The sequence below is a fragment of the Suricata suricatta genome, chromosome 8, assembly GCF_006229205.1.
Source record: "Suricata suricatta isolate VVHF042 chromosome 8, meerkat_22Aug2017_6uvM2_HiC, whole genome shotgun sequence".
NCBI lineage: Eukaryota > Metazoa > Chordata > Mammalia > Carnivora > Herpestidae > Suricata > Suricata suricatta.
Genome location: NC_043707.1, coordinates 401,135 through 429,061, shown reverse-complemented (window position 1 = coordinate 429,061; position 27,927 = coordinate 401,135). Strand labels below are relative to the sequence as shown.

The following is a 27,927-nucleotide window of genomic DNA, read 5'->3' as shown; positions in this document are numbered from 1 at the left end:
AGGGACTGAACTGTCCTTGTCCTCTCTGCATGGAGCCGGTGGGCCCAGGGTCATCAGCTCGCGCTACGGGGCAGCACAGCTTCCTGGCAAGTGGTCACGCCCTGTGGCTGGCCGTGTGGCTGCCCAGCCTCAGAGGACCCACGTGGTGCAGGGGTGGCAGGCCCTTGAGTCAGCCTGGCTGACCTTGTGCCCACGTGTGACAGGCTCCCTGCCGACCCCTCACCTCCTCCAGGCGCTCAATGTTGGCCTTCAGACATGGTGTGCAGGACCGCAGCTCCCCGTTCTCCTCGTCTAGCTGCTGCAGCCTGGGACACAAGAACAAATCTGGGACCTCATACCCAGGAAATGTGCCTTCTTGGGCCAAGGGAGGCCCAGGGTCTTGGCAGCCTGGCCAGGAGCTGTCACAGATCCACAGAGGCCTCCCTGTACGACCCAACCCTCATGCAACACTCCAGGGCTCTGGGCCAGGCTTCTCCTTACGCCTGGTGGTTATTAAATATACCTGTGAGGGCGTGGCAGCACCTCGGTGGCTCAGTCGGTTAAGCGTCCGACTTCGGCTCAGGTCACGATCTCACGGTTTGTGGGCTCTGTGCCACGTGATCTCATGATCTCAGGCTCTTTGCTGACAGTCAGAGCCAGGAGCCTGCTTAAGATTCTGTATCTCCCTCTCTCCGCCCCTCCCCATTCATCCTTCTATTTCTCTCAAAACTAAACATTAAAAAAAAAATTATAAAATTAGAAAGAAAAAATACACTTGGGGTTGGGGATACTTTGGGGTTTCCAGAAAAATTGTAGATGTGGTACAGAGTTCCTGTGGCCCGGACCCTATAGCTTCCTGTGTATGTGCCTATCACACAGTGCCTTTGCTACAGCCACATAGGGGATCCTGGTTACCAAACCACAGACTTCACTGCATCTCCCACCAGCCCCCACCAGTCTCAGGGCCCCTCCCGGGCCACACTGCACACGCCGCCGCGTCTGCTCTGTCCCCTGGGTCTGTGGCAGTCTCTCGGACTTTCAGGACCTTGACAGTTCTGAGCAGTTCCGCTCACTTATTTGGTTCAGTCCCCCTCACACTGGGTGCATCTGGTGTTTCTCGTGCCGAGCCGGGTCACGGAGGACAGGTGCCCTTCGCGTCACCAGATCGGGTGCCTGAGTCCAACGGCTCGGCGCAGGTGATGCGGAGCTGGGTCACCCGGTGAAGGTGGGCGTCCAGGTGCGTCCTGTGTCCGGCGCACCCTCCCCCCGCCCCTTCCCTGTCCTCTGGGAGCCGGTCTCTGGCCCAGCTGACCCTGTCTGCATGTCAGGGGGTCTCGCATCCAGGCAGCTGGCACAGCCCTGCACACAGCCCCTCCTGCACCCCGACTCTTGGAAACACACAGGAGCTCCTCTCTAATAAAGTCCAATGCACCCAGCCTTAGGAGCGGGGGGACTCGAGCTGCAGGGCCTGGAATCCCACAAACAGCTAACAACTGCTGCGTCCCGCATTCAGAGGGCCAGTGGCTCGCGCTCAGCCATGAAACGAGCTATGAAGCGCTCTCACCCTCCCTGACCATGGGGAGGACCTCCGGGGAGCCCTCCCGTGGCCTCTTCAAGCGTTTCTCCGCTGACTGACATGCGGGCGCTCTCTCCCCGACACTGTCGGAACCCCGCTCACAGAGTGAGCCGCACGCGTGTGCCGCACATCGGCCTAGACCCAGCGTGGTGGCTGCCGCCACTCACACGCCTTGGCGGGCGGTCCCGTGCGGTGCGTGTGGGCTCGCGCCGTTTTCCCACTTGTCCTGACTCTTCAAAGGTTCCACCTCCAGGGCAGCATAAAGGTGCTCCGTCAAGCTGCCTGCAGGAAGCCTGGCGTTCTGACTGGGAGCGCCCCAAGTAGAGCCAGAGTCCGGACGTCGCACAGGGTCAGTCTTGGAGTTGTGACACTGAGCGATCTGACAGCTTTCCTCCCGGGGGTCTCCCCTTCCTCTAACGCCAGCTGCACCCCAAGGTGCCTAGCGCGCCCACCTGGCCTGCAGGCTCTCCACCTCGAGGCTGCGCTCCCGCTCCATCTTGCACACCAGCTCCCGGTGCCTCCGCGCCTCCTGCAGCGCCGTCTCACAGGCCCTCAGCTCCTGCTCTTTGAGCTGCTCCTCTAGGGCATTGGCTCTGTGAAGGCGAGGGGAGGGAGGGACAGCAGAGACCCCCCCACAGCTCTGGTCAAGCATGGTTCTGGAGCAAGGGTCGTACCCTCGCGGACAGCCTCGGCCTCCCATGCCTGCACCCGGGCCTCAAAGTGGTGGCAAAGTCGTGACAGCAGGGATGGCCTCCGTCCTTCCCAGGCACCTCACTCAGCGTGCGGCCGGAGACCAGCAGGTGCCCTCCCCCAGAGCCTCTTGCACTGCCACTAGGGGCTGGGCACCCAGGTCACCCATGGTAGAGGCACGGGCAGGTGTTAGCAATAACACGCGGACGAGGAAACATGCACAGGGGCCCTGACGCGGCACCTTCCCAGACCACCTGCAGGAGACTGTCCCGAAGAGAAGGGTCCAGGCCCTGCCCACGGAGCCCACATCCCCAAGCTGTCCACACGCACTCGGCTTCTCAACCTCTCTGGGTGCCTCACACCTCGGAGTGCACTGAGTGCCAAAGGTCACCAGGCCCCACGGGATAGGGGCTGACACAAAGCAAAAGAGACAAAGGAGCTTGTGCAGGAGAAGGCCCCGGAACCCACACTGCAGAGCGAAAACACCGTTTCCGGGAAACTGGAACAGAATGCCAGAAGGAAATTTGGAAAGTGATTCTCAGAAATCAAAACCATGAGAAGAAAAAAATTTTAATTCAACAGGAGAGCTGAAGGAGAACACCAAGGATACTGTTATTTAAAAAGAGGGAAGTGACAGAATAGGAAAGTAAAGAAAATGAACAAGTGCAGAAGATCCAACGTTTGATTGATAGGAGTTCAGACAAATAAACTGGAAACAAACGGTGTAGAGAAGTAATTCTAGAACCCTTCCCGGAGCTGAGGGACAGCTTCCAGATTTAAAGGTGAGACACCACGTGTGACACAAGACGCTCCCGACCCCAGGCCGAGAACTCAGACCCCGCGGAGGCAGGAAGAGCGGCAGCGCCAGGCTTGCGGAGCCCGCGTGCCACGCTCCGGGGGCCCCTGCTTCCAAACCATGCCCGGCACAGCCACGCTGTCAGCAGCCGGGCACGCTGTGGACGCACCAGGCCGCACAGAACCTGCTTCTCTCCACCCTCCCCCAGCGGTCTTCGGGGGACAGCGATCCTGAAAGTAAGGAGCGGAGCACTTGCGTGGGGCCGCCGGGGTGGCGGGAGCGCAGCAGAAGCCTGCTTTGACGAGGGCTCAGGCGACTCCCGAGGAAACACCCATAGGCGGGGATGTGGTGAGCCCTGGGGCGCAGCGCGTGGACTTCCCACTCCTACGTGGGTAACTGATAAGCGCCATCAGGTCAGACACAGCCTCACCGGTCAGCCTGAGAAACGAGCGTGGTGGCCCGTCCACGTCCCCCTGGACGCGAGCCAAGAGGGAGAACACGCGACTGTGGAGACGCGGCACACGCTCTGTGCGGCGCCGGAAGTGAGCCCCTCCCTGGGCTCTGCAGCAAGGCCTCGGGCAGCCCTTCCCACGAAAGCCTGGAGAGCGGGCGGCCACCTAGGCCAGGCTCCCGACTACACAGGGAACCTGACTGCCGACGTGACGTGCGGGGCATGTCTGCATAGTACTACTCGTTCTAATCCTCAGCATCCAAGAGCAGGCTGGCCGCCCGACACCAGAGGACAGGTCGGGAAGGTCAATGCCGTCCAGGATGAACACATCACGGCGGGAGCTCGGCAGCCTCTGGAGCCACGTGAGTGCACGTGGGCCTGTGTCCTGCCGTCGGGAGCACTGGCAAGCCACCTGCTCAGATTAGGCTGAGGTCACAGAGTGTGTGGCAGAGCCAGGCTCAGGCCCAGGCAGCTCGCTGAGGACAAGGCTTCCTGCCTCCCTCCCCACTCCAGGGCCCCCAAAACACTGTTTGTGTCCCGGGACACCCAGCTGCATGCAGGCACAGCCCAGGGGGTGACGCTCCTGAGCCAAGCTCCTATGCTGCACACGAGACACACACTCCCTTAAATTGGGTGTGAGGTTCCATGGCAGGGCCGGCTCCAGAATGCAGAGGAAACAGTGGAGGGGGGAAGGCCAGCATGGGCCACTGTGCGTCCTGTCTGTTGGTGGCTCTCGCTCTCTTCTCACTCCTGCTGCTAAGTGCCCGCAGGAACCCACCTGCTTCCAGAGTGGGTCCAGCTCCCCAGGGCAGGGGCTCTGGAGGCCCTACCCTTCATGGCCCCCACTGGTTGCCTCTGACAACGGCCTATGCCTCAGTGTCCTTGCTCGTGAGCTGGGCCAGTAGGTGGCATCCGCCTCACAGGACACGGTAAAGGGGACGATACCGGTGTACCAAGCACAGCACCAGTCACAGAGCTGCAAGCCCGCCGTCCCCAGGTGCATCCAGGCCAAGAAAGGTCCTTGGAAGTGGGGACACACATCGGGGACCCTACCAGAGAGTCCCGGTGAGCCTCTCCACCAGCCTCCACTGGGTGCTCTGTGCAGGCACGTGGATGCTGGCCCGCCATGCTCTTGGGAGGTGACGCGGTGCCTCCCCTGGCTTGGTCCCCCCGGGGCGGAGGGCTGGACGAGTAGCAGGGGGCAGCGCTAAGTGGGAGCCATGCTCGGGAGGCCGCTGGCACCGTCTCCTGAGCCGGCTCCCGACAGCTGGTGGAGGGACACTTCCAGGCGTGAGCCGCGCCGTGGTGGCGATGTGGGGCCGCAGGCGGATGGGCGGCAGGGCCACGGACCCCCCTCACCTATGCACGAGCTGCAGGTTCTCCTGCCGCAGCCGGCTGTGCTGCTCCCCACTGGCGGCCGTGTCCTTCTCCAGCTCCGACACCCGCTTCTCTAGGAAGATGACCTTGGGAGTGACACAGGGGCTTCAGAGTCAGGAGGTGGCCTGCTCACGGGGGAGGTGAGCAGGGACCCACTCACTCCGTGCGGAGCTGGCCATCGAGAAACTCGGGGTCGCTTCCTCATCAAGGCCGTCCTGCCCCAAGGAACCCCCTACATGGCCTCTGGGAATTCCGGTCCCACGGGTTGTCTGGCTCTGCGGTCACCACCCTGAAATCTTGAGTGGCCCCAGACCCTACCTCTAGGAGCCAGGTGAATGGAGTCCCTGCACGTTGGTGCAGCCAGATGGGCCCATGGACAAATGCAGGTGACACCGACCGCTCCACGCACAACGGGAAACGCTCCTCCCACCACATGGTCACTGGGGCCTCCGATGAGGCTGGCTCCTCCCCCCCCACCCCCCGCAGCATGGCTGTGCCCCTGAGACCTGGCTGTGTTAACTGCATGGCCCCGGGCCTACCTTATCAGCAATGTCCTCCTCCATGCCCTCTGTGGGGTCTGGGGCAGGGTCCTGCAGCGCCTCCATGGTCAGGGCCCCTGACTGGTGCAGGTACCTGTGCGGAGGAAAGAACAGCTCAGTCCAGAAAAGGTCCTTCAGCAGAGCACAGAGAGGGAGGGTCATGAGTTCGAGAGACATGAGCGTCGGTCGGCCTGGACACCAGAACCCAGTCCCGTGGGCCCAGGCCTCCGCCAAGGGGGTCCCGGAAGGACACAGCATGTCTCTGTTGCTCTTTGGAACCTCACCTCCGGCCTCCTTCCTGGGAAGCTAATGGAGGAGGGTACTTTGTCCTCGGGTAATAAAACACGACTTCGCTCCTCGCTGTGATATGAACTAATCTCTTCTGCCACAGGCCCGTGAAACATTAATTCAGGATCACACCTCCTGCACACAGCGTCACCCGCGTGCACTCCTGCTACCTGATTTTCAAACATGCTCCTTGCAGGGCGCGTAGGGGGTTCAGGCGGTCGAGCGTCCAGCTTCGGCTCAGGTCATGATTTCACAGTTTGTGGGATCGAGCCCCATGTCGGGCTGTGCTGGCAGCTCAGAGCCTGGAGCCTGCTTCAGATTCTAGGTCTCCTTCTCTCTCTGCCCCTCCCCTGTTCACGCTCTGTCTCTCTCTCTCTCAAAAATAAAAAATGTAAAAAAAATATTTAAAAAACCAAACATGCTCCTGGTGGCAGCTACAGCGAGAGACCAGGGGTCCCTTTCGGGGCCGCGCCAGAGTCTCTCCTAGGCTCGAGCTTAGACAGCGCGCAGACACAAGCTTCCCGACAGCCGCGGCCCCCAGGACCCAGCACCAGCGGCTCTAGGCCCCCCGCTGTGGGCCACGGCAGGTGCCGCGAGGCCCAAGACTCAGGGGGACCTGGGAACACCCCCTCCATGCCCTCCGAGCTCCTTCCTTCGTTCCCCACCACTGGCCCTAGCAGGTGCTCAGCCAACTTAGGTCCATGGCACCCTAGAGACAGTCTCACTGGCCAGGGCGGCACTGTGTCAGCCTATTTTTCCCGCACCTAGAACTCTCAGAGTGTTTGCACAGAGTGCTGGCAGCAAGGCTACCCGTGCCACCCACGCTCCAAGCTCAGCAGCCTGACGCTCAGAGCTGTGTGGCCTTGGGAAAGCCACTCACCTCTCTGAGCCTTACTCTCATATAAAATGGGGATCACAACTTATTACAAGGTGTAAATTGGGTTATATAAATAGACGGCTCCTATTAAGGACATAACACAGGATAAGAATTCAGTAAGACGCTATTAAAAATTGCACTGAAGATTTCTACGTTATCAAACAGACGAAGCTCTATTTCCTTTTTAGTACTGGCTAAGCTTACACATTCCTTAACTCTGTTTCCAGAGACTTCTTAAGGGGAACAACAAAGAAGGACATCTTCACTCCTGGGAATCACAATCCAGCAGAGGTGTCCTGGGTGGGACACTGAGCACCCTTCCGTGGATTTGGTCTGATTCCCTGCAGGACACTGAACCCAAAGGGTCATCCTGTCCTTGTCCAAATGCTGCATTTAAATAGCCCTCCATGACTGTGGCCCCAACGTGGGCTCCTGACATGCGGCCTCACTGTGTGGCCACTCTAGGCCTTGTTTATCTAAATCCACCCCCATGCAGGAGACCCACCAGGAGAGGGGGCTGTGGGAGATGCCTGGTACCCCCCAGGGGGGCCTTCTGCACATGGGCACTGTCTGCCCTGTGGCGGTCCCACCGGCACTGCCCTCTGTCGAGGCCAGCTCCGTGCTGGTGCCTCCGGGTCCTAATACGCACACTGACCCCGGGGCCACTTCTGTCTGGATTAGGCACACACCCAGGTATCAGAGGCCAGAGCCAGTGGTTCCAAACCACACGCTCCAGCTACTGTGCTGCACACAAAGTGGCAGGAAGAGACACCATGAAGAGCGAAAGCATCATTTATGGAGTTTCCTCAGAATTCTAGTGGTAGTTTTAAATGTAAAATGGCGGATTAAACGTGTGTGTGTGTGTGTGTGTGTGTGTGTGTGTGTGTGTGTGTGTGTATAGATGGTAAATCTGCTCTGTGAACCAAACCAGAAACACCTGCAGACTATACTTTTTCGCACCAAACAGTATCTGTGAAGAAAAGATCAAATGCTCAGAGTGTTTCTTTCAAAGGAACAGGCAGCAAGAGCCCAAGAGCTGAGGCAGCGCAGGCCCACCCACGGCCTGGATGCAGGAGGCCGGAGGGAGAGCTTCTACCGTGCTTCCTGTCAGCACCTGTGGCCTGTCTGGGGTGGGACACGGCAGGGACGGGGTGGGGGGGGGAGCAATTCCAAACCAAACTTGTGACAAACGTGTGGTTTGGAATCACCACCATGTTCCTCGGAGGGTGGATGCTCCTCTACAAGGGGTGGTGAGGACAAGTGCTGACGACCTTCACCTCTGCTTCCACTAAGCCTCTAAGACAACAGAAAAAGAAAACCAGGAGGTTCACACACCAAGGACAAAGAAGAGACCAGACCGCACCAGAGAAGAGGTGCCCACACTGGAAAGGGGCAGGAGGGCTGCAGCCACCCAGGGAGCCTGGCAGGCAGCCCGGCCCTCCGGAGAATCCAGGGAGGCCCGGCACCTGACAGCACACAGGAGCGGCTCCACTAGAAAGACAGTCTCATTAGAAAGACAGCCTGGACAAGGACAAGGGGAAGAGACACAGAGAAGATGCCATGGCTGTCACAGGAGGGGCCAGACAGAGTGCACAGGGCACAGGGATGAAGTGTGAGGGCCAGAGGGAGGACAGGGGAGGGGCAACGCAATAGAACAGCTTGAGAAAGGTTCGTGGGACTCAGGGGTGGAAACCTCGAGATCAGAACAGTCCGTTATCATTACACCCAGCGTAATTAGTGGGAAGCACTCACAAGACTTACCATAAAGTTTCTGAACTTCAGTGATAGAGAAAACGTCTGAAAAGCTTCCAGAGAGAAAGATGCAAAGAAAATGAGAAAGCCTCAGGGCCCTGGCAGCAGGCCTAGAGCTGGGAGGCACTGAGCGGGGGCTGCCAGGCTCCTGAGGGGAGGGGCTCCCAACCTAGATGGGAGTCAACTATCCAGCCAGGTTTCAAAAGTCTACCTCCTGGACACCTCTTTTCTCGAGAAACTACAAGAAGATGTGCTGGACAAAAAAAAATGTAGATCAAAGAAGGGAGACCGGCTCAGGGAGCAGGATGACCCCAGTCCTGAAACACACGGAGTGCCGGCTGGGGGCCGCACGACTACTGTCCACAGCCACGGTGCCCATGCCAAGGGCAGAGGCCCTGGGAGGAGCAGAGGAGGCCGGGGGCCGGGAACAGGCGAGGCAAGCGGCAGAACCACGGCCATCACTGACTGCAGAAACGGTGACCTGTCTGAGAAGGGAAATAAGTGGGCGTCCCAGGGCTTCCCGTGAGCAACGTGGGCACCTCACAAGCCCGGGGGAAATTGGGGGACCAGCTCTGCGGGCGCCTCTCACGCAGGACGCCGACACGCAGACCCAGAGCTGGGAGGTGGAGAAACGGCCTCGAGAGCATGTTCATCAGACACTCGGCCATAGGCCCGCCTCCTCCACCTTCTTCTTCACCTTGGAGTCACCTCGGAAAGCCAGTGCGGGAAGGAAGGGCAGAGCATCTGAAGGAGGCCCCCCCAGACCTGGGCTCCGCCCTGACCCTTGTGGAAGACGTCGTGGGCCACCTCACAGCAGACACGACAGGTGGGGCTGCACCGGCCCCTCGAGGACATTACTGTGCAGGCTTGGTAAGAGGGGTGCAGTGCCGGGCTTTCAGCACCAACCTCCCCGTCACAAGCCAGGGTCTGATCTCGGTGCTGGAAATCTGTCTCACGACCCGTCCCCGAGAATGCTGTTCAGTCCCCAAACCATGAGAAGGGACTTCCAAAGGTTTTAAAAAATACCTTGGATAACACTATTTTCTAAACATGTTTTTAAAGAACCATGATGAGGGACACATTTCGGAACATGTCGGCACATAACCAAGGGGCTCCTACCTTGCCACCTTCCTGCTGGAGAGCCGCTTCGCTGGACTGTGCAAAATCAAAATAAACAGGAAAATCGTGTCAGAGAGCAGACAGGGAGGAATGGGAGGAAACAGGAAATTCAGGCAGAAGAGATACGGGAACAGGGGGCATGTGCACAAGCACGCACAGAAAGGCCTGCTCAGCGAAACCTTCAGGGACACGGGAGCAATCCCGGGCCTCGCCAAGGCACGCCGTGCCACTCCCACAGAGGTCCCGGATGGAGCCACAGCCAGACCTTAGCTCCGAGGCCGAGCCCAGCACCACACCCACCAGTGGGCTGCACTGGGTCCCAGCTGCCAGCGAGTGCCACGTCCCAAATCGCTCTGCCATCCGAGGCCCCCACATGAGATGTGACGCAAGCCTATTTATGACAGGGAAGTTCGGGCACGGGCTCCAACTCAGGCACCGAAACCTCACGCGTCTGGGCGGTGATCTGGAAGCCCTTCCTGCCACCCCTGGGCGGTCAACTGGTCAATTACCCATCGACCGGCCGACAGAACCTCTGTGGTGGCAGAAAAGGCCAGACTTACCGTATCTCTCATTCCTGAACATTCCTGAAGTCCCAGTTTTTTTTCAAACATAACCGCTAAGCTACTGGCCTCAGCCCACGAGCAGACACACGCCGTCTCTCCCGCACAAGGACAACCCCGGACCCTGACACCAGGAGCCAGACCCGAGGCGCCTCCCCTCAGCTGGCTCAGCTCAGACGCGCCTGCGATCCCTACACGGCCTGGGCGGCCTCCAGGCTCCAGACCCTTCCTCCCCACCAGCTCTGGGGAAAAGGGTTGGGGCTTTTGTCCGAGGCTTCCTTTAACATGCTCTGCCAGGAGAGGGTGCTGGAAAGGGCCCTCGGGGGAGGGTCCCCAAGTGTCCTCGGCTACACCAAGGTTTTAAGAAGCACTAGTGGGACTCACCCCAGATCCCGCCAGGCAGCTCCCCAGAGGCCAGCGCCTCCCAGGGCCATTCTGCCATGTAGCGCCTCTGGTGCAAGCCAGAGGGCAGACTTCCATCAACCTCTGGATGGTACGCTTGCAGCAAATCCCCGCGGGCGTGCCTTCGGGCTGACGCCCGCCGCCTGGCCCGATCCGATCCGTGCAACAGGTCGGGAGCTGCTGCAGCCAGCGCCCCAGCGCATCACACTCCCCTCCTTCCCGCTCCTGGGGGTCCCCTCTCCTGGCAGGGCCCCGAATGACGCCGCAGATGTATATCCCGGGGATCCCCGGGGCTGACGGGACAGGACAGGCTCAGCTTACCTATTCGGGGGCTGCGCTGCCAGGCCAGTTTTGAGGTTTATAATTTGTGAACAGACCTTATTACTCTTAATTTTTTCTTAGTGTTCTTAATTTCTACAAAATGAATTGTTTTCATAAAGGCTGCCAAGTGCCTGGAAACTGATCGCTGTGGGCCCGTTCTCAGCTTCACTGGGTAGAAAATACAAACAACATCGAAGTTTCGCACCACAGTGTGACCAAATCACATTTCATCATCCAAAAGCCAGGACCAAACACGTTATTTTGAAGTAATTTCTTGGAAACCAACAAGCAAGATTTAGATCTCCTTAACCTCAGCATTTGGGACCACTTTCCTGACAATGCGTCCTGGTTACAGCGATGATTTTAACGGCCCGTGAACCCACCTTGGTGGGGTCTTCCTCAGGGAACGGCTCAGACGGCACAGGCAGCCCCACGGCGCTTGGCGGCCACGTCCCAGGCGCCCCTGTCAAAAGGGGACCCTAAGCCCTAACAGAGGCGACCCTGGCCGTCCCGCAGCAGGTTCTCGACACGCCAAAAGATCACTTCTGCACCAAAAGTCTTCAGAAATGAGACAAGACATGTGCTCGTGCTCACTCTCAAGTACAAGACGGCATTCCTGTACTCAAACGCACTCAGGAGCCAGCAGGTCTCCACACAGGAAGGACAGTGACCCTCACCGGTCAGGTGGGGGGCCTTCCCGGAGCACTGGACGCCAGCTAGCCACACACGAGACTGGTTTTCCCTACGACGGAGGCCAGTGGGGCTCTGGGATCCCTAGACGCCACACTTCCCCGGAGTCTCCCTGGAAGGCTCGGTTCTCATAGCACCGCCAGGACCTCCCCCCAGACTCCCCCTGAAGCCGCAGGCTGGCCACAAAGAATCTTCTCCGCCTAACCGGGCACTGGCTGGACTGCAGTCTGTGTGGTGAGTGCCGCACAGAGCGGAAGACAAAGGGGTGAAGACATCGAACGTGCTGCACAGAACTGGGGGCAGGCCAGCGGCACAGCAGGGCTCTTGGCCCCAGACACCTACCAGGAAGAGAGAGGTGCCCGGGGCCGAGGCCCGAAGAGGGACAGGCTCAAGACAGGGGGCCAGTTTTTAGAAGACTACTCTTCAAAGCGGGCTGAGGCTATCAGGACGGCTTGCCCTGCTGACACATTTCACGTAGCCTGCCCCCACCCCGGCCCAAGTGCCCTCTTTTCCAGGCAGCCACTGCGGATCGGCGCCCGAGGGCCCACACCACTGAGCAGCACAGCCCATCCCTTCCTGCCCAGGGGGAGAGCTCAAGCTCTGCTGGGGGGGTGGGGCTGCTGCGGTAAAGCCCCCGAGGACCCGCCCACACGACGGCGGGATCCACAGCGTGCTCTGGGCGCACGTCAGCGTCTGCAAGCTACCCCAGCTCGTCTTCCTTAACTGGAGCGCGTCAGGCTGTGGAGACCCAGCAGACGCGGTCTCCTCCCGGAGCCGCAACCTGAGCCAGGCTGGGTATGGAGGGCTGAGCCGGAGGCTAACTCTGACACAGACCGGAACTGGGAGACGGAGAGGAGGGATAGCCTGGGGGGTGACCAGGGCCAGGGAGCAGCAGGCACAGGCTGGGGGTCCTGGGAGCTTGTTTAAAAACAGGTGCCCTGGGTGTAAACATTACTGAAAAATCTTAGGGGCCCTGGGTGACTCAGTCGGTTGAGCATCTGACTCTTGACCTTGGCTCAGGTCACGATCTCACGGTTCACAGGTTCAATCCCCACACTGGCTCTGTGCTGGCAGTTTGGGGACTGCTTGGGATTCTCTCTCTCCCTCTTTTCTGCTTGAGTGCATGCACTCAATCTCTCTCTCAAAATAAATTAAAAAACATTTTAAAAAATATATTAAGACATAAAAAACCTTTTAAAAAACAACATATAGAAAAAAACACAACATAAAGAAACAGGTTCAAGGGAGAGCTTCCTGGATTTAAACATTCACTCCTGAAAGCTGTTTCCAAGTCTGTTGCTTTAAAGACCAAATCTTCCTCTAAATTTCCCAAAGCTCCTTCATGTGGCTCTCACTTAAAAGAAATCTTTTAGTAAACGAAGCATGTACATCTTTCCCAGTGCAGACTCCTTTCCCCGCCCTGATTCCCTCACCCAGGACTCGGAGCGGGAAGGGAGTTTCCTCCCTTGGGAACAGCAGTGGCTCAGGCGGCAGCACACACACAGGGCCAGGAGGGTAGAGGCTCAGCGCATGCAGGGTTGGGGGGGCCGTGCAAGAGAGGGGCCCTGCCTCTGGGCTGCAGCTGAGCCCCGCTGAGTGAGCAGCACCTCCGGGCAGGCCCACTGGCAGGGGCCGGGCGTCACCGGAGCCCCCCTCCCGCTTGGACCACGAGCAAGGCCAGGCTCCGGTCAGTTACCTATTCTTCTCAAGGTCACTCAGGCGAGCGGAAAGATCCTCAAGGCGGTTGATCTGTTTGTGGCACTGGCTACAGTAAAACTCAAAAGCCTCATCAGTGAGGATGCTGTGCAGCTTTGCGGCAAGCGGATCAGCACTAGAGAGATGAGAAGTGTAGGTTCAGAAGACAGAGAGGACCCATCAGGCTATCTGTGATTCCAGAGAGGGGCTGGACGGAAAGCATGTCGTCACTCTGGAAGATTCTGGGTCTTGCTTTTAGACTGCGGTGAGCCCACCTCCCTCAAACGTCATCTCTAGGACTCGTGACACACCAGCTCGAGCAGTGAGGGGACTTGGCCATACACCTGCTCCTTCCTGGTCAAGTGCTCAGACACAGACAGCCCATCAGCTTCACTGTAAAACAAAAACTCTTCTTTCAGAAGAAGAAATGGCTGGATACGCTGCTTTCTCCTTTGTCAAAAACACACGAGTGTGAGGGCAAAGCATGAGTCTCCAGGTGGATTTTCACTTCCTGTACCGCAGCGACTTCCCTCAGAAGCCCCCCGGGGTCAGCGCTGTGCATGCGTGACGAGCACCGATAATTCTGTCGTCCGTCAGGCCTTCATTAAAAACTCAGGGCACCTGGCTGGCTCAGTTGGCTGAGCGTCTGACTCTTGATTTCGGCTCAGGTCATGATCCCACGGCCGTGAGACTGAGCATTAAGCGCTGTGCTGAGCACGGAGCCTGCTTGGGACCCTCTCTCCCTCTCTGTGCCCCTGCCCTGTGCACGCGCACGCATGCACGCTCTCTTTCTCCAAAATAATTACTTAAGTAAAATAACTCAAGATTCTATTTGCCTCCCTGTGATCTAATTTAAATGGACTTTCATGGCACTGGCAGGACACCCCTACAGGAAGATGAAAGCTGGAAGGCAGTGATGTCCCTGATACATCAGGACCTGCTGGCTTTTGGAAGCCGGTTTGGAAGTTCCACGTGAAGACAGGTTGAGGGAAATATCAGTGGTAGCACAGGAGTTACACCTGAGACAGGAAAGAGTGAACAGGCTGGCTGAGAGGCAGAGACGAAGCAGACAAGAAAGATTACCAGACTAGACAGACAAACATTTAGCAGCATCCAGTCCTTGGCCTCCGCCTCACCACCACCAGGAACACGCATGTGGAAAGAAAAGCTGCTAAAAGCCTGCGCATATTTGGCTCACACCAACTCCCAGAGGCTTGCCCCAGAGGCCCTCTCCCAGGCTGTGGGTCTTCTGGGCCAGGGCGACAGTCTGGGCAAAAGAAGGGCCTCCTGGGTGCAGGTTCAGGGACACTCAGCTGTTGCTGTCGGCAAAGAGAGAGGGCTGGAAGAACCTGGCGCCACGGCGGCCACCGAGCCAGGCCGGAGCCTCAACAGCAGAGGCAGGCGCGTCTCAGGCCGGTCGCCAGCAGAAGGCCACCAGGCCCGCAGGCCCCGGGTTTGGACACAGGCGAAGCCCTAGGAGGAGGCCGAGCTGGAGAGGATCTAGCTCCATGAGCGGAGGTCTCACCCTTTAAACTGAGTGCTTCAGCTTACTCATTCAGGACTTTCCGGACAATTTGGGCCTGATAATTATAAGGAAATGAATCCAAACACTCATCTGCGATGTCAAAGCCCCCCGCAGCAGCTGATCAAAGGGAACAAACTCACAGCTGCAAGAGGAACAGGTCTGAGGATCGAATGCAGAACGTGGTACCCGCACCGCAACCTATCACTGAAATCGCTGGGAGAGGAGAACGTAAGCGTTCTCTCCCCTCCACACGTGTACGCACCGACACACGCGTGCATGTGTGGTCTCCCACTTGTGCACATGTGCACACGCGTGCGCACGTGGTTGCTCATGTGTGTGCACATGGACACACATGTATGCACGCTCTCACACATGTACACATGGACACACACGTAACGTTCTCCCACATGCATGCACATGCAGATACACACACGTTCTCACACACACATACATGCACGCACGTTCCCTCACACATGTGCACACAGATACATGCACACGTGGTCTCTCACATGCACACACACCGATGCATACATGCACGTTTTCTCACACGTGTGGACACATGGATACGGGCATGCACGTGTGGTCTCACACACATGTATACAGATACATATGCACACGTTCTCACACACATGCACACAAATGCATACACTCACATTTTCTCACACATGCCCACGTTTTCTCACACACGTGCGCACAGGCCTCTGCAGGCAGGGCTGCGTTACCTGGGAGTGAGGAAGGCGGGGTCCCTGCAGTCATGCTCCCCGTTGCACAGGGTCTCCAGGGACAGCTCTGCCTCACTGCCCTCCCCGTAGTCCTCAAAATGCTCCTCGCCACCGATCACCGCGACGACGGATTGGCTGTGCATGTGGGGTCTGCAAAGGCAACACAAAAGTGACAAACTGTAACTAGGGGCCCTGGAACCGAAGGTGTGATGGCACTCTGCGGCAGAGATGTGCCACCAGCCACATGCTTGGGTTCAAATATTGTAGGAGTCACATTACAAAGAAGTGAACGGACATGTGAGACTGATTTTATCAATATATTTTAACGTATCCAAAATATCATTTCAGAAGCAAGACTCTATTCTTTATGTTGTAGCCAACCGTTGAAGTCAGGAGCTCAGTGCACGCTTCCAGCACGCCTGCTGCAGACGCACCTGTGCCCCCACCCCCGCCTCCCTGCTGCCTTCGCACACCCACCGGCCAGTGTGAGCACAGGCATCTGCTAGGGTGTGAGGTTCAGACAGCAGATTCCAAGCAGGAAAGGTAAAGGGTTTGCGAGTACCTGTCCTCCTCCTGAGAGGGAGGCCACTCCACACCCACCTTCCGGAGAACTAGGTGCCGGGGCATGGCCAACGCTGGGGCCAACGCTTCGGCCAGCGCTTCGCCGGGGACAACAGAGAACTCCTCCGCCAGGGCTGGGTTAAGCTCATCACTGCGAATCCGCACAAGAATCTGAGAGCTGCCCCTTTCCAAAGGGGAAAGGGGGCCTCGGGGAGCCAAGTAACAGTCTCACAGGCAGTCAGGGACGAACCAGGTCCCTATGCATGTCCCCCAGACCATCACGGCTGCACAACACCCAGAGCACGTTCCAGCTGCCCACCCAGAAGTGCACGCATCCACGGAGCAGTCCCGAAGCCCCTAAGGACAAATCCACGGCCTCTCACACACACACACACACACACACACTCTTTCAGGAACAATGAAACCGGAGCGAACGGAGAGTGGAGGATCTCCTTGCGTCCCGTCGCCCTCTGAGGTGCACACGTAAACACACTGAAAGACCGACACGTGAAGACAGGCACAATATTCAAGGAATGGAAGGTCTGATGTTGTGAAGATGTTGATTCTCTCCAAATTCATCTATAATAAACACAACCCTACCCGAATCCCAGCAAATGCCTTTGTCCGGAAACCGACAAGCTGATTCTAAAACCCCCAGGAAAAGGCCACAGGGCCAAAAGGCACCAGCAGGGCCTTGCAGCATGAACAACAGGCTGGAGGACTTACACACAGACAGTACGATCTACAACACGCCGGTGTACAAGAGTGTGTAGTACTGATCCGAGAAGGGAGAGAGCGCCGTGCACAGTCCAGACACACTCCACACACACTCAGCCACCTCGCAGGACCAAGGCGACACCAGACGGTGAAGGACAGAGGAATCCTTTCAAAAGTGAGGCTGAAATGACTGAATACCCAGCAGGGAGATAACCCCTACCTCACACCACACACACAAAAAGTCAGTTATGGGGAGATCACAGATCTGAATACAGAGGTGAAACAAACAAACAAAAAGCTTTTAAAGGAAAGCAGAAATAAACATCATAATCATGTGAAGTAAGCAAAGATTTCTTTCTTTTTTTAATGTTTGTTTTTTGAGAGACAGCGACAGAGCACAAACAGGGGAGGGGAAAAGAGAGAGGAAGACACAGAATCCAAAGCAGGCTCTAGGCTCCGAGTTGTCAGCATAGAGCCCAATGTAAGGCTCAAATCCATGAATTGTGAGATCATGATGTGAAGTGAAGTTGGACGCGTAAATGACTAAACAACCTAGGCGCCCCAGTAAGCAAAGATCTCTAAAACAGAGGTGCTAGTCACAAAACAGGAACGGATGAACCGGGCCTCAGGAAGGCTAAAAACATATGTTCCTCAAAGACACCAGCAGGAGAGTGCAAAGGCAACCTACAGAGAAGGAAACGCATCCCCGCAACACTCATCCCAGAAAAAGGACTCCTATCTAAAATATAGAAAAAATTCCTACAAATCAGTGAGAAAAAGACAACCCAACAGCTCAGGAGAAGCCAAATTGCATCCATGGCCTGTTTTCCTTCGTAAAGTAGGGATGGGTCACGGCCACGAGCCATTTGCACTTCACCAGCAAAACTTGGCTGCTGAGGCCACACAGCCTGCAAGCCAAAAAGTATTTATTATCTGGACTTTTACAGAAAGAGTTTGCAGATCCATGCAATAAACAAACAGGGCAAAAGCCTTGAACAGACACTTCACAAAAAAGGATCTCCCTATGGGCAATAAAGGCAAGAAAAGGCACTCTCCCAGGAAATGCGGGCAAGAATTTCCCACGCCAACCGTGCACTCCACGCCCTCTGGAGAAGGCGCATGAGAAGGCACACGGCGCAGGCGCGCGCGGACGGCAGGCAGTGGCCGGAGCCCTGCGGGCAGCTGGCAGGCGGGCAGCTGTGAGGAACCCCATCTGCACCCGTCTGGACGGTGGGTGGAGTGAGAGCCCCACAGCCCAACACGCCTGGGACAGCACTGTCCCCTCCTGGGTACAAACAGGCCACAAGACACGTGGTGTTTATAGCAGCTTTGTTCAAAACACCAAAGCTGTAAACCGACCCAAACGGCCACTAACAATGCATTAAAAAGCTGCAACACATTCATACGACGGGATATTCTAGTGATAAGGAAAAAAACTGACAACTGTACAAAAATTCAGATAAACCTCAACAACCACAACCTTAAGCAAAAGCAGCCAGGTGTAAAAAGGCTACAATACTCTATGGTTACTGGTTTTTTAAGTCTACTGATTTATTTTGAGAGAGAGTGTGCGCACACGCAAGTAGGAGGGGGAAGAGAGAGGGGGAGAGAGCAACCCCAGCAGGCTCTGCACGGTCAGCACGGAGCCCAGTGCGAGGCTCGAGCCCACAAACTGCGAGATCACGACCAGAGCAGAAATCAAGAGGGAGGCGCCCAGGCGACCCTGTGTGCTGAAGCACCGGGCAGAGCGGCGCCGTCCTTGGGATGCGGGGCACCGCGGGGCGGCTGGCGGGCCTGCACACAGCCCAGTAAGCGATACTTCAGTCAAAGAGAAAACACCTCAAAAACTCTCTGAGGGTCAAACAGGAAGTGTAATCAAATGAAAACAGGCAAAACAAAATAAAACCAAACCACTTCCAAGGCCGCTGAGCATGATGGCTTCCCACGTGGTGAAGGGCAAACTGCAAGGTCTCACTCATCTCCATGTGGGTCACCTGGAAGCCATCGGACCCTGCCCCTCCCCTTGCTGGTCTCCAAACCCAGGGGGGACACCGGGAGCAGGGGCAGGGAGGATGGGAACGGCTCTGGACAGGGGTGTGGTAAGGACAAGCAGGGTCTCAGGTCCTGCTGGGAGACGTGCCCTGAAGGTGGCATTCCGCCCTGGTCCCTAAGAACTTCAGTGAGAAATCCAGGATCAGCTTCCTCTCCACAGCCAAGGAAGTGGTGCAACACGTCCAGCCAGGGTCACCTGAGGCCAGCAGGGGGAGCACCTCTGGCAGGGAGGGCCGCGGGCTCAGGAGCCAGCTCGGAGCGGGCAGGGGTTCGACCCGCAGTGACGGCGGCGCCGCTCCCAGACTGACAGCAGCCCCTCCACAAGCCCGATCTGCCCACCGGGTCTTGCGACAGTGCCCGTGTGCGCGGGCCGGGGTACAGACCTGCCTGGGAGCAGCAGCAGGGCACCGTGGCCGGGCTCCTCCATGGCGTCCAGGCACTCGGAGGGCACAGCTGAGCCACCGGCGCTGTCGGCGTCCCCTTCGGTCTGCAGTTCCGGGTGCACCAAGGTGCTTGTGTCCTCGTCGGTGAAGGTCTCACACTCGCTGTAGGTGCTCTCGGACCCCATGTATGCACTGTCTGTCACCTCGTTGGCCTAGGAGAGAGCGCAGAGGGTCAGTGCCACACCTCGAAACGGCCATGTGTCAGTAACCCCCCCACAGCGAGTGCTCTGCTGCAGGCATCGAAGAGACCGCAAGGGGAGACAGCCTCAGGCGGGGTCCCCACAGCACCTCTACACAGAAATGTTAGCTTACAAAACAATCCATTATGTTTGATAAGCGAAACACAGACACATGTTCCAAAGCAGAAAAACTACTAGAGCCATTTGGAAAGTTAGTTATAGAAGTCTACCTAAAACCAAATGCGGCCCAAACATCGTAGGTAAGTGCTGTGGATCCACCCCTGTGGCCACCAGCACTGGGGCTATTTCTGGCCAACGAACAGCAGAGGAACATGCCTTTTTCAATTAAAAAGTCACCATCAATATCTGTTATGTATGTTCAGGCTACTGCTTTGAAATGCAAGCACATGGTCTGACCTCAACATTCTAACTCTTCAAGTACTTAACCGATCCACTGTGCTCGCTGGATGAAAATCTACTTCCACAGAATCTATCTCTATTCCCACTTTATGGACCCAGCACCCAGCGCAGGGCCCAGCAGTGCAAATGACTGAGGTCCGAAGAACCAGTGGACAGGCCGGTCTCAGCGTGTCCCCTCAGCTGTAGCTCTGACGCACGCGCACGGGCTGGGGGACGCAGCCAGCACTGCCCGCTCAAAGGAATCTCAGGTTAGCCACTTAAAAACAAGCGACAGTCCAGAGACGGGGCTGGAGGAGGTGCGCTCCGTCCGGTCGCTCTGGTGTCCCGAGGGCAGTGTGCTCAGACGGGCTGGTAACAAAAAGCCGCCGGTCCTCCGCTAGCTTCAGGGGCCTCTCCCGGCTGCACCTCCGTGGCTCCTTGTCCCGTCAGAGAGGCGCAAAGGGCCCGGTGGAGCAGACGGGAGCCAGGGCCCATCCTTCCTATGCCACCCACCAGCACAGTGCCCCTGCGCTGGGGTCCTACTCTGAGCCCTGTCAAGTGGGACTGGGATTCAGAGGCCACACAGGCAGGCGCAGAGAGAAACTCAGAGGACGTGAGACCCACGAGTCCCTGGTGGGCAGAATCGCTGGCACCTGTCTGTTAGGCCAGAATGGAGCAGGCACTCCCTGACATGACCTTGTTACCTAAGTTTCCAAGGGAAAACCAAACCTTCCTTGGAATCTAAGGCAACTGAGGAACTCCTAAAAAACACTCCCTTCAAAACCCGAAACCAGGAAATCCCTTTTGGAGGCATGGCCTCCAGTCCTGCTCATCATCATCACGAGCGAGCAGGTACCACTTTCTGCCAGGCTCGGGGCTGGCTCTCTGCTCCACCGATGGGCAGCACGGGCGGAGACAGGCAGGCTGAGCAAGGCAGGCGCCTGAAGGGCAGGGGCTGGGCCCGCAGGGTGGGCACAACGGAGCAGGCGCACGATCCACAGCTGATTCCTGGCCTCCGCTGAGGTGCGGCTGCGGGCTGGCTGCCCAGACGACCGTGCCCAGAGGGGTACTGCCCGAGAATCACCAAGGGCAGGAGGAAGACCTCCCACCATCGGACTGGGAACAATGAGGAGGGCCAGAGGCGGCTACTTAGTATCCAGACAAAAACTACAAGAAAACGCTGGTCCTGGTCTGCAAGACAGTCCCGTGCAGCCCTGCTCTCCTCAACTACTTAGTCTTCAGACCTGGGAGGCAGGCAAGGCCCACACACCCCGATCCTCACCAAGCAGGTCCACAAGGGCCCCTCAGATACTGACTGGGGACCCTGAGATGATTTCCTATAGGAAACAGGAAACAGAACTTCACTCTCGAGATCAGCTTTTAAAAAACCAACGAACCAGCACCTCTGAAAAGCATGATGCTCCTCTCTGGCCCGCACGGACTCCGTGCCCTTGAAGGGCAGCTCAGTGTGTGCGCCCTCATGGACCCCATGCAGCGTGTGCCCGAGCAAGCCAGCTGTGCACGGAGCGGAGCGCCCTCTCTGCAGGAAGGAAGGAGGGTGCGGGCGGTCGGGCCTGTCTCTTTCGCCTGCAAGGAGCCCACCCGAATCACACAACTGAGGCCGGGGCTGCGCCTACACCCCCGCTGGAGCTTGGACAGGACAGTTCCGGGCAGAAGTCCCTCCCCACGGACACACGAGTCAGGAGGCAGGGGCTGCACAAAGCGGCCCGCCGCAGGCTGGGCACGGGTCCTCTGCTCTGGGCCATGCATCCACCTTTTAAACAGGAAGTGCAGGGCGAAGGCTCCCCTCCACCTTTAACTCCTCGTTCCTGAAGCAAATCCATGCCTCCCACACGGAGGGAGAGTCAAACAGATGAGCCCTGCTTCCCACCTCACCGAAGGCTTCACGTTTGCACTGAGACTCTAGATTATAAAGAAATCGTGTCCTGGAGCGTCAGGCACCCAGGGGACGGGGTGCTGAGCGGCCAATGGCCTCTCCCCTGGCGGCTGACCCTAAGGAGCTGGACGGCGCACAGAGCAGCCCCAGGGGCACCAGAGCTGGCTTGTTCTACAGGAGCTGCCCCATCTGCTCAACCCGAGGGTCTACTTTTGTGATTCAAGGACGCCCCCAAAACATGTCAGCGAGCCAGGTAGTTTTCCAGAGCAGCAAGGTAAGCATCTGTCTTTCCTGAGAGGCAGAGCTCACCTCGGAGCGGGGGGCAGCCTACACGAGACACAGCACCAGCTCGCAGACTTGCCCCGTCAGCTCGAACTTGCTACCACGCGGGACGCAGCTTGGCCGGGAAGCCCACAGATCTACGCTATCAACTTCTAAAATATTTACAAACTCACAGGCTTAGATGAACTCATTAGAAAATCAAAGTGCGTCTGGAAATCTCTGCCACACGCTAACGTTACCTTCAGCGGTTAACAAACGATCTGCTGACAGACAAGGAAGCAGGTTCAGAGCGATCGGCGACGGGCTCCAGCGTGGCCAACGCTGCCCAGGGTCCTTGCTGTCCTGGTCACGGTCCCCCCTGCGGACAGTGACTGCCCCGCTCACCCTTGGGCGCCAGCCCGGGCAGCCTCAGTCGGCTCCACGCCCGGCTCCGGGAAGGGAGTGCTCTCTGAGCCAGATGCCTCCCCGCAGGATCGGAAACACCGGGGACATCTGTCCCGATCGGTCACCAGCTTCGTCCAGCTGCAAGTTGTGCTGGGGCCTCAGCAAAACCTGCGTGCTCACCTGAAGGTACGTGGAGGCCTCGGAAAAAGTTTAACCGGCTCCCAGACACGCTCCATTAAGCGTCCTGCTGTGCTGACCGACTGGGCTAAGGGGGACAAAGTTCAGGAAGTCCCCTCGTTGGGTTTTACCAGTCAGTCCTCAAAACAGTGGCTATTGTTCTTGACTTTCAAACCTTTGTTATAACAGTTCACAGAAAAGACACGGTCCCCATCATTTTATTAAGGCAGCTCTTTCCTCTAGAGGCCTTGGTGGGAGGTGGGAGGAACAGAGAAGGCACAGCAGGGACAGTTCTTATCACTTCTGTCCGGGCCTGTTCTCTGCGGCCCTCCCACGGCCCTTCCAGAAACCGTGACTGCAGAGCTCCCGGCACGCTGCGGGCCGGGGCGCTCCTCCCGCACTTGCGTGCACTGCGACGGATCTTCGCTCAGCCCTCACCGCCCCCCTCAGGAAGGCCACGTCGGTAACTCTCCTAGGGGTGTCTCAAGAAAGGAGCCCACAGGAAGCTGTGGAGACCCCGGAGCAGCCCACCTGGATTGCAAAGCGCCCCCGCCCCACGCTGTTGCAGGCTTGGCCAGGATTTCAGCACAAGGCTTATTTATCTCTGAAGATCGCCAGCAACGGGTCTCCAAATGTGAGATTTGCGTGCAATGTGCGTATTTTCCACCCATATTTTCAAGGAAAATTTTTTATTATAAGTGTTTATTTATTGAGAGAAAGGGAGAGAGAGAGAGAATGTGCATGAGGGGTGTGGGGAGGAAGGGCAGAGAGAGGCAGGGACAGAGGATCCGCAGGAGGCTCTGCACTGATAGCGAGCCTGACACGGGCTTGAACCCATGAACTGGGAGATCGTACCCTGAGCTGAAGTCGGACACTCAGACAACAGAGCCACCCAGGCACCCCTGAACTTTTAAGATTATATGACACACAAGCTTTTATTAAAAGAACATCTTTCTAGAAGTTTCACAGTACTGGTTCCAGTCCCCTGAAAGTTACATCTAAGGACAAAAAGCATAAAAAGACAGGAAAGAGCCATTTTGGGGGGCCTTACGTGCCCATTAAGCAACATAAACAGAAGTCAGCAAAAGCCACACATTGGATTCCAATTCTGCAACACTCTGGGAAAGGCAAAACTATACAGACCACAGATCTGTTGCTGCAGGTGCTATCTGGGAAAGGAGGGGGAGTCCAAGGAGCAGAGCATGCAGAAGGCAGTGAAACTACACGGGGGACACGTGACCTTGTCCGTTTGTTAAGACCCCCAGAATGTGTAACACCATGAAGGAGCCCTAGTGGAAATGGTGGGTTGTTGTTAACAGCGATAGATCTGTTCTGGATCATCAGTTGTAACAACGGCACAACACTAATGAGTGCAAGACGTTTATGAGGAAGGAAAGTGTGTGTGTGTGTGTGTGTGTGTGTGTAGGGGTGAGAATGGAGATTCTCTGTCCTATCTGCTTCATTTTCTACAAAGCTAAAACTGCCAAATTACAAAGTGTATTGGTTTTTTTAAGAAACAAAACATAAACTGTTTCCTCCTTTCTGAAAAACAAATCAGAAGCATTCTTTTTACGTTCTTTGAAGCCTGGGCTCCCACCCGCCACGCCCTCCGAAAGTGACGAGCCCGAGGTGGGGGCCGGCACGGCGAGGGCAGCACACCTCTGCGGGCCTTGGGGGTCCCCTGCACAGAGGGCGGGGGGGTCAGGGGCGGACGGGACCTGACCTGCTCTGCCCAGGGGTTAGGAGGCGGCCCCTGCACCAGCGGCTCCCACACTTTTGGACGAAATGAACTCTTGAGGGACAAAATGTGTCAATGCCCCTTACTACCCTGAGTGACAGCACCCTGTGTCAGTGTCCTGGGGTGGCTTCAACCCCAGGACTGTGTTCCCTCAGATCTGGATGGGCCGGCGAGGGTGAGCTCTTCCTGACACACCGGGGGCGGCTCCCTCCTGCCTCGTCCAGCTCCTGTAGCCCTGACTGCGTGCCTCCAGCGTCTGCTGCATCAGCACACGGACCCCATGTGTCTTCTGTCTCCTAAGGACACTGGCCTTTGGATTCAGGGCCTGACCTATGACCCAGCACGATCTCATCTCGAAACCCTCAACTTATTACATAACAAAGACCCTATCTCCAAATAAGGTCACGTTCACAGGTTCCAAGTGATTGTTATCTTCCGGGAGATTCCTCTTCAACCCACTGCATCCATTATGATGATCCAGCAGAAACGAGACAGAGGGACGGAGCAGAAGATGCTGACGCGGGTGCTCAGGCCTGGCTCCGCTGGGAGGGGGACAGAGGTCTGATGCTCACTGACTGCATAAGCGTTACAACCCCTCAGATGCTCCAAACAAGGAAAGAAGGACTCCCCTGACCTAAGGTACACTCCTGGAAAATTTGAGGTGTGTCAAACCGCACAGAGCCTTGCCCACCTCGCTGTAAAGGGCGCCAGCCCTGCTCCAGTCCTGCGAGCAGCCTGTCTACATCACAGGGGCTGGCAGCCCATCTGAAAAGTGATAACCAGAATCCTGCCCCCTGCAGTCCCTGCTTGGCCACACGTGCCCCAGGTGACATCTGCCATCCAACCCCAGGACCGGGCCTGACACCCCTCACGGTCACATGCAGAATGAACACGCCAACCTCACCAAACAGGATGCCAGGCAGGGTGGCCCCTGCCCTCGGGAGGGAGGCTCACACCTGAGTGGTACTTTGGGACAAAGCCATGAGCAGCAAATGCCCCCAGGTGGCCCAGAGGTCTGTGACACCAGAAGCGATGGTCTGAAAGTGAACCTGTTATCTGAGGGCTGACCAATGCCTGGAGCAGCCGCTCAGAGCCAGGATACAAGACCCCAAAGAAAGTAGTGAGGCCCCGTGGACTCAGAGAAGCCGCTCTGTGTACCCGCGGCATTTTACCAAGGCACCGAGGCTCACAGCCACCAGGTCACAGACTGACCCTGCTCCCGGAACCCCTCACTGGGCACCAGGGGACCGAGGGGCTGGTGACTACATCACCCCTTCCCCACCCAACAGCTCTGCAGGTGCTCAGGAGTTTCGAATGTATTTTTTTTTAACAAGGAAAGAACTCCAGGTCCAGCCACATGGGCTGTCCGAGTCTCCGCTCACCCCCACCACGGGTGGGACACAAGTGTGGTAGTCTCCTGTGACTGTGCTCACAGCCCTCCGCCCTGCCATGCAGAGAACAAAACACCCACAAATACAGGCGACACCATGTAACCACAGCAACCCTGGAAGCAGGTAGCAAAGGAGCATGAGGTGTTACAAGTCCCTACACCCAGAAAACGATTTGAAATTTGGTGACATGAAAACCTGACAACACGTCCTCGGCTCTGGCCATGCCTGGCAGCCTTGAAGAAGGGAGAGCCCTCACGACGGCCCAGGCCCAGGCCGGCCCTCTGCTGGTCCCAAGGGGACCCCCGTCAATGGTCTTGGGTGAGCAGACACCTGCCGCCCCCCTGCCGCAACCATGAGCGGCCCCCCCCAGCCCCCTGCGCCCCTGGCCGCGTGCAGAGGGCTGCAGAGTGAGCCTGCCCTGCCCTCCCTGCCGTTTCCTGCCGAAACAGCCCCTGGACCACTAAGTGGGGTGGGATTCAGAGGGCATAAGGAAGACGTGTCCCATCGAATTCCCTCTCAGCCCCTCAATGAGAACCACTTGCCTCAAAGGTAACGAAGTCATCGAACTCATCGGGGCAGGCGGGCGGCTCCTCATCCCGGGCAGGTGCGACCCCGCACAGCTGGCCATCGGACTCTGCGGGAGAGAAGACCCAGCGCTCAGCAGGGGGCCCGTGCCAGCCCCAGAGGCCCCGGGGGGAAGGCGAGCAGGGGATCGGGACAGCCCGTGAGAAGGTAGCGTGGTGAGGACGGGGAAGCAGGTGTGCCCTCCCCCGCAGAGGTGGAGTGGCGGCAGAAGGAGAAAATGTTTCTTTAGACGCCAACAGCACTGCAAAAGACAAGGAGCAAGATCTCGAGCCTGTGACACTGTTCACGGGCTTTAAAAAGTACTGGGGGGAAAAAAAAGTACTGGGTACCAGATGTAAAATTTGGGTGTGTGTGTGTGTGTGTGTGTGTGTGTGTGGTGTGTGTGTGTGTGTCCGTCCGTCCCCCCGTCCGGGCAGCGTGGATGTGATGAAACTTTACCAACAGCGTCTTGCGCTCAGCGCTGGAGTCACCGGCAGTTTGTATCGTCTTCATTTTTGCTGAACTTGACCTGCTGCAATAAGTGTCTTGTTTCATAATAAGGACAATTTTAAACCCAGTGAGGGGCTGAGAGAGCTTCTTCGTTAGTGGACACATGAACACGCCGGGAGGTGCCTCGCAAACTCCATGGGGCACAAGGCCTGCATTCCAGACCCGTGCACACTCACCCTATCAGCTCTGGCTGTTCTTTTGTACCCTTTTGAGTAAACGCCAATGGGGAGTAAACCGTTTCCCTGGACTCTACCAGCCCTGAGGGAGGCGGGCTGGGGACCCTGCATTCATGGTCAGGTCAGAGAGAAGTGTGGGTAGCCTGGGCACCTAGATCTTCGCTGACTCTGACAGCTGGTGTCAGAGCAGGTTAAACTGTAGGACACCCAGCTGGTGTCCCCAGAGAAAACCCACACACTGGGTGTCAGGGCTGTGAGCACAAAACAGATCATAACAGGAATTATTCATTTAAAATACATCACTTAGGGCAACTGGGTGGCTCAGTTGGTTCAGTGTCTGACTTCTGGTTTCGGCTCCGGTCATGATCTCACGGTCCATGGGATCTAGCCCCATGTCAGGCTCTGTGCAGTCAGAGGCTGGGATTCGTTTTCTCTCTCAAGATAAATAAATAGGGGCGCCTGGGTGGCTCAGTTGGGTAAGCGTCCGGCTTCGGCTTAGGTCATGCTCTCAAAGTTCATGGGTTCAAGCCCCGCGTTGGGCTCTGTGCTGATAGCTAGCTCAGAGCCTGGAGCCTGCTTCAAATTCTGTATCTCCCTCTCTCTCTGACCCTCCCCCGCTCACTCTGTCTCTGTCTCTCTCTCAAAAATAAGTAAAAATAAATAATAAACTTAAAAACTTTTTAAATACATAAGTTACTATATCTCACATAATCTAACATAACATCAGTCCCTTCTTTATTTTTTTAAGCAAGCTCTATGCCCAACGTGGGGCTTAAACTCACAACCCCAAGGTCAAGAGGCACAAGCTCTTCCGACTGAGCCAGCCAGTCACCCCCAGAGGACACTCCCCTTTGGCAGCGGGGATGCACGGGGAGAAAGCTGCTGGCCATCCCCATGCCCTCCAGCCAGGCTCTGAAGAGTCAGCGGTTTGAAGTTCCCACAAGAGCCCAGGGAAGTGGAGAAGGGAGAACGGGTACGGAAGGACCCTTCGCCACACAGCAACGGCGGCCCCCGCAACTACTCCACCCTGTTTGTGAAGGGCTCTCTTGGGGTGTCTGGGTGCTCAGTCAGTTAAGCATCTGACTTTGGCTCAGGTCA

The 27,927-nt window shown here is 57.1% G+C and overlaps 1 protein-coding gene across 1 annotated transcript in view; it reads right to left on the bottom strand.

Annotated features, from left to right (window-relative positions):
• Positions 1-27,927, bottom strand: part of RAB11FIP3 (RAB11 family interacting protein 3) — a 76,802-nt gene that overhangs the window by 3,121 nt on the left and 45,754 nt on the right. Inside the window, exons 6-14 of the mRNA XM_029948961.1 lie at positions 26,122-26,213; positions 19,073-19,284; positions 15,360-15,509; positions 13,114-13,248; positions 9,445-9,480; positions 5,409-5,502; positions 4,852-4,955; positions 2,008-2,148; positions 224-305 (exon numbers count right to left, since the gene is read on the bottom strand). Coding sequence (XP_029804821.1) covers positions 224-305; positions 2,008-2,148; positions 4,852-4,955; positions 5,409-5,502; positions 9,445-9,480; positions 13,114-13,248; positions 15,360-15,509; positions 19,073-19,284; positions 26,122-26,213 — 1,046 coding nt within the window. The remainder of the gene's footprint in view (positions 1-223; positions 306-2,007; positions 2,149-4,851; positions 4,956-5,408; positions 5,503-9,444; positions 9,481-13,113; positions 13,249-15,359; positions 15,510-19,072; positions 19,285-26,121; positions 26,214-27,927) is intronic.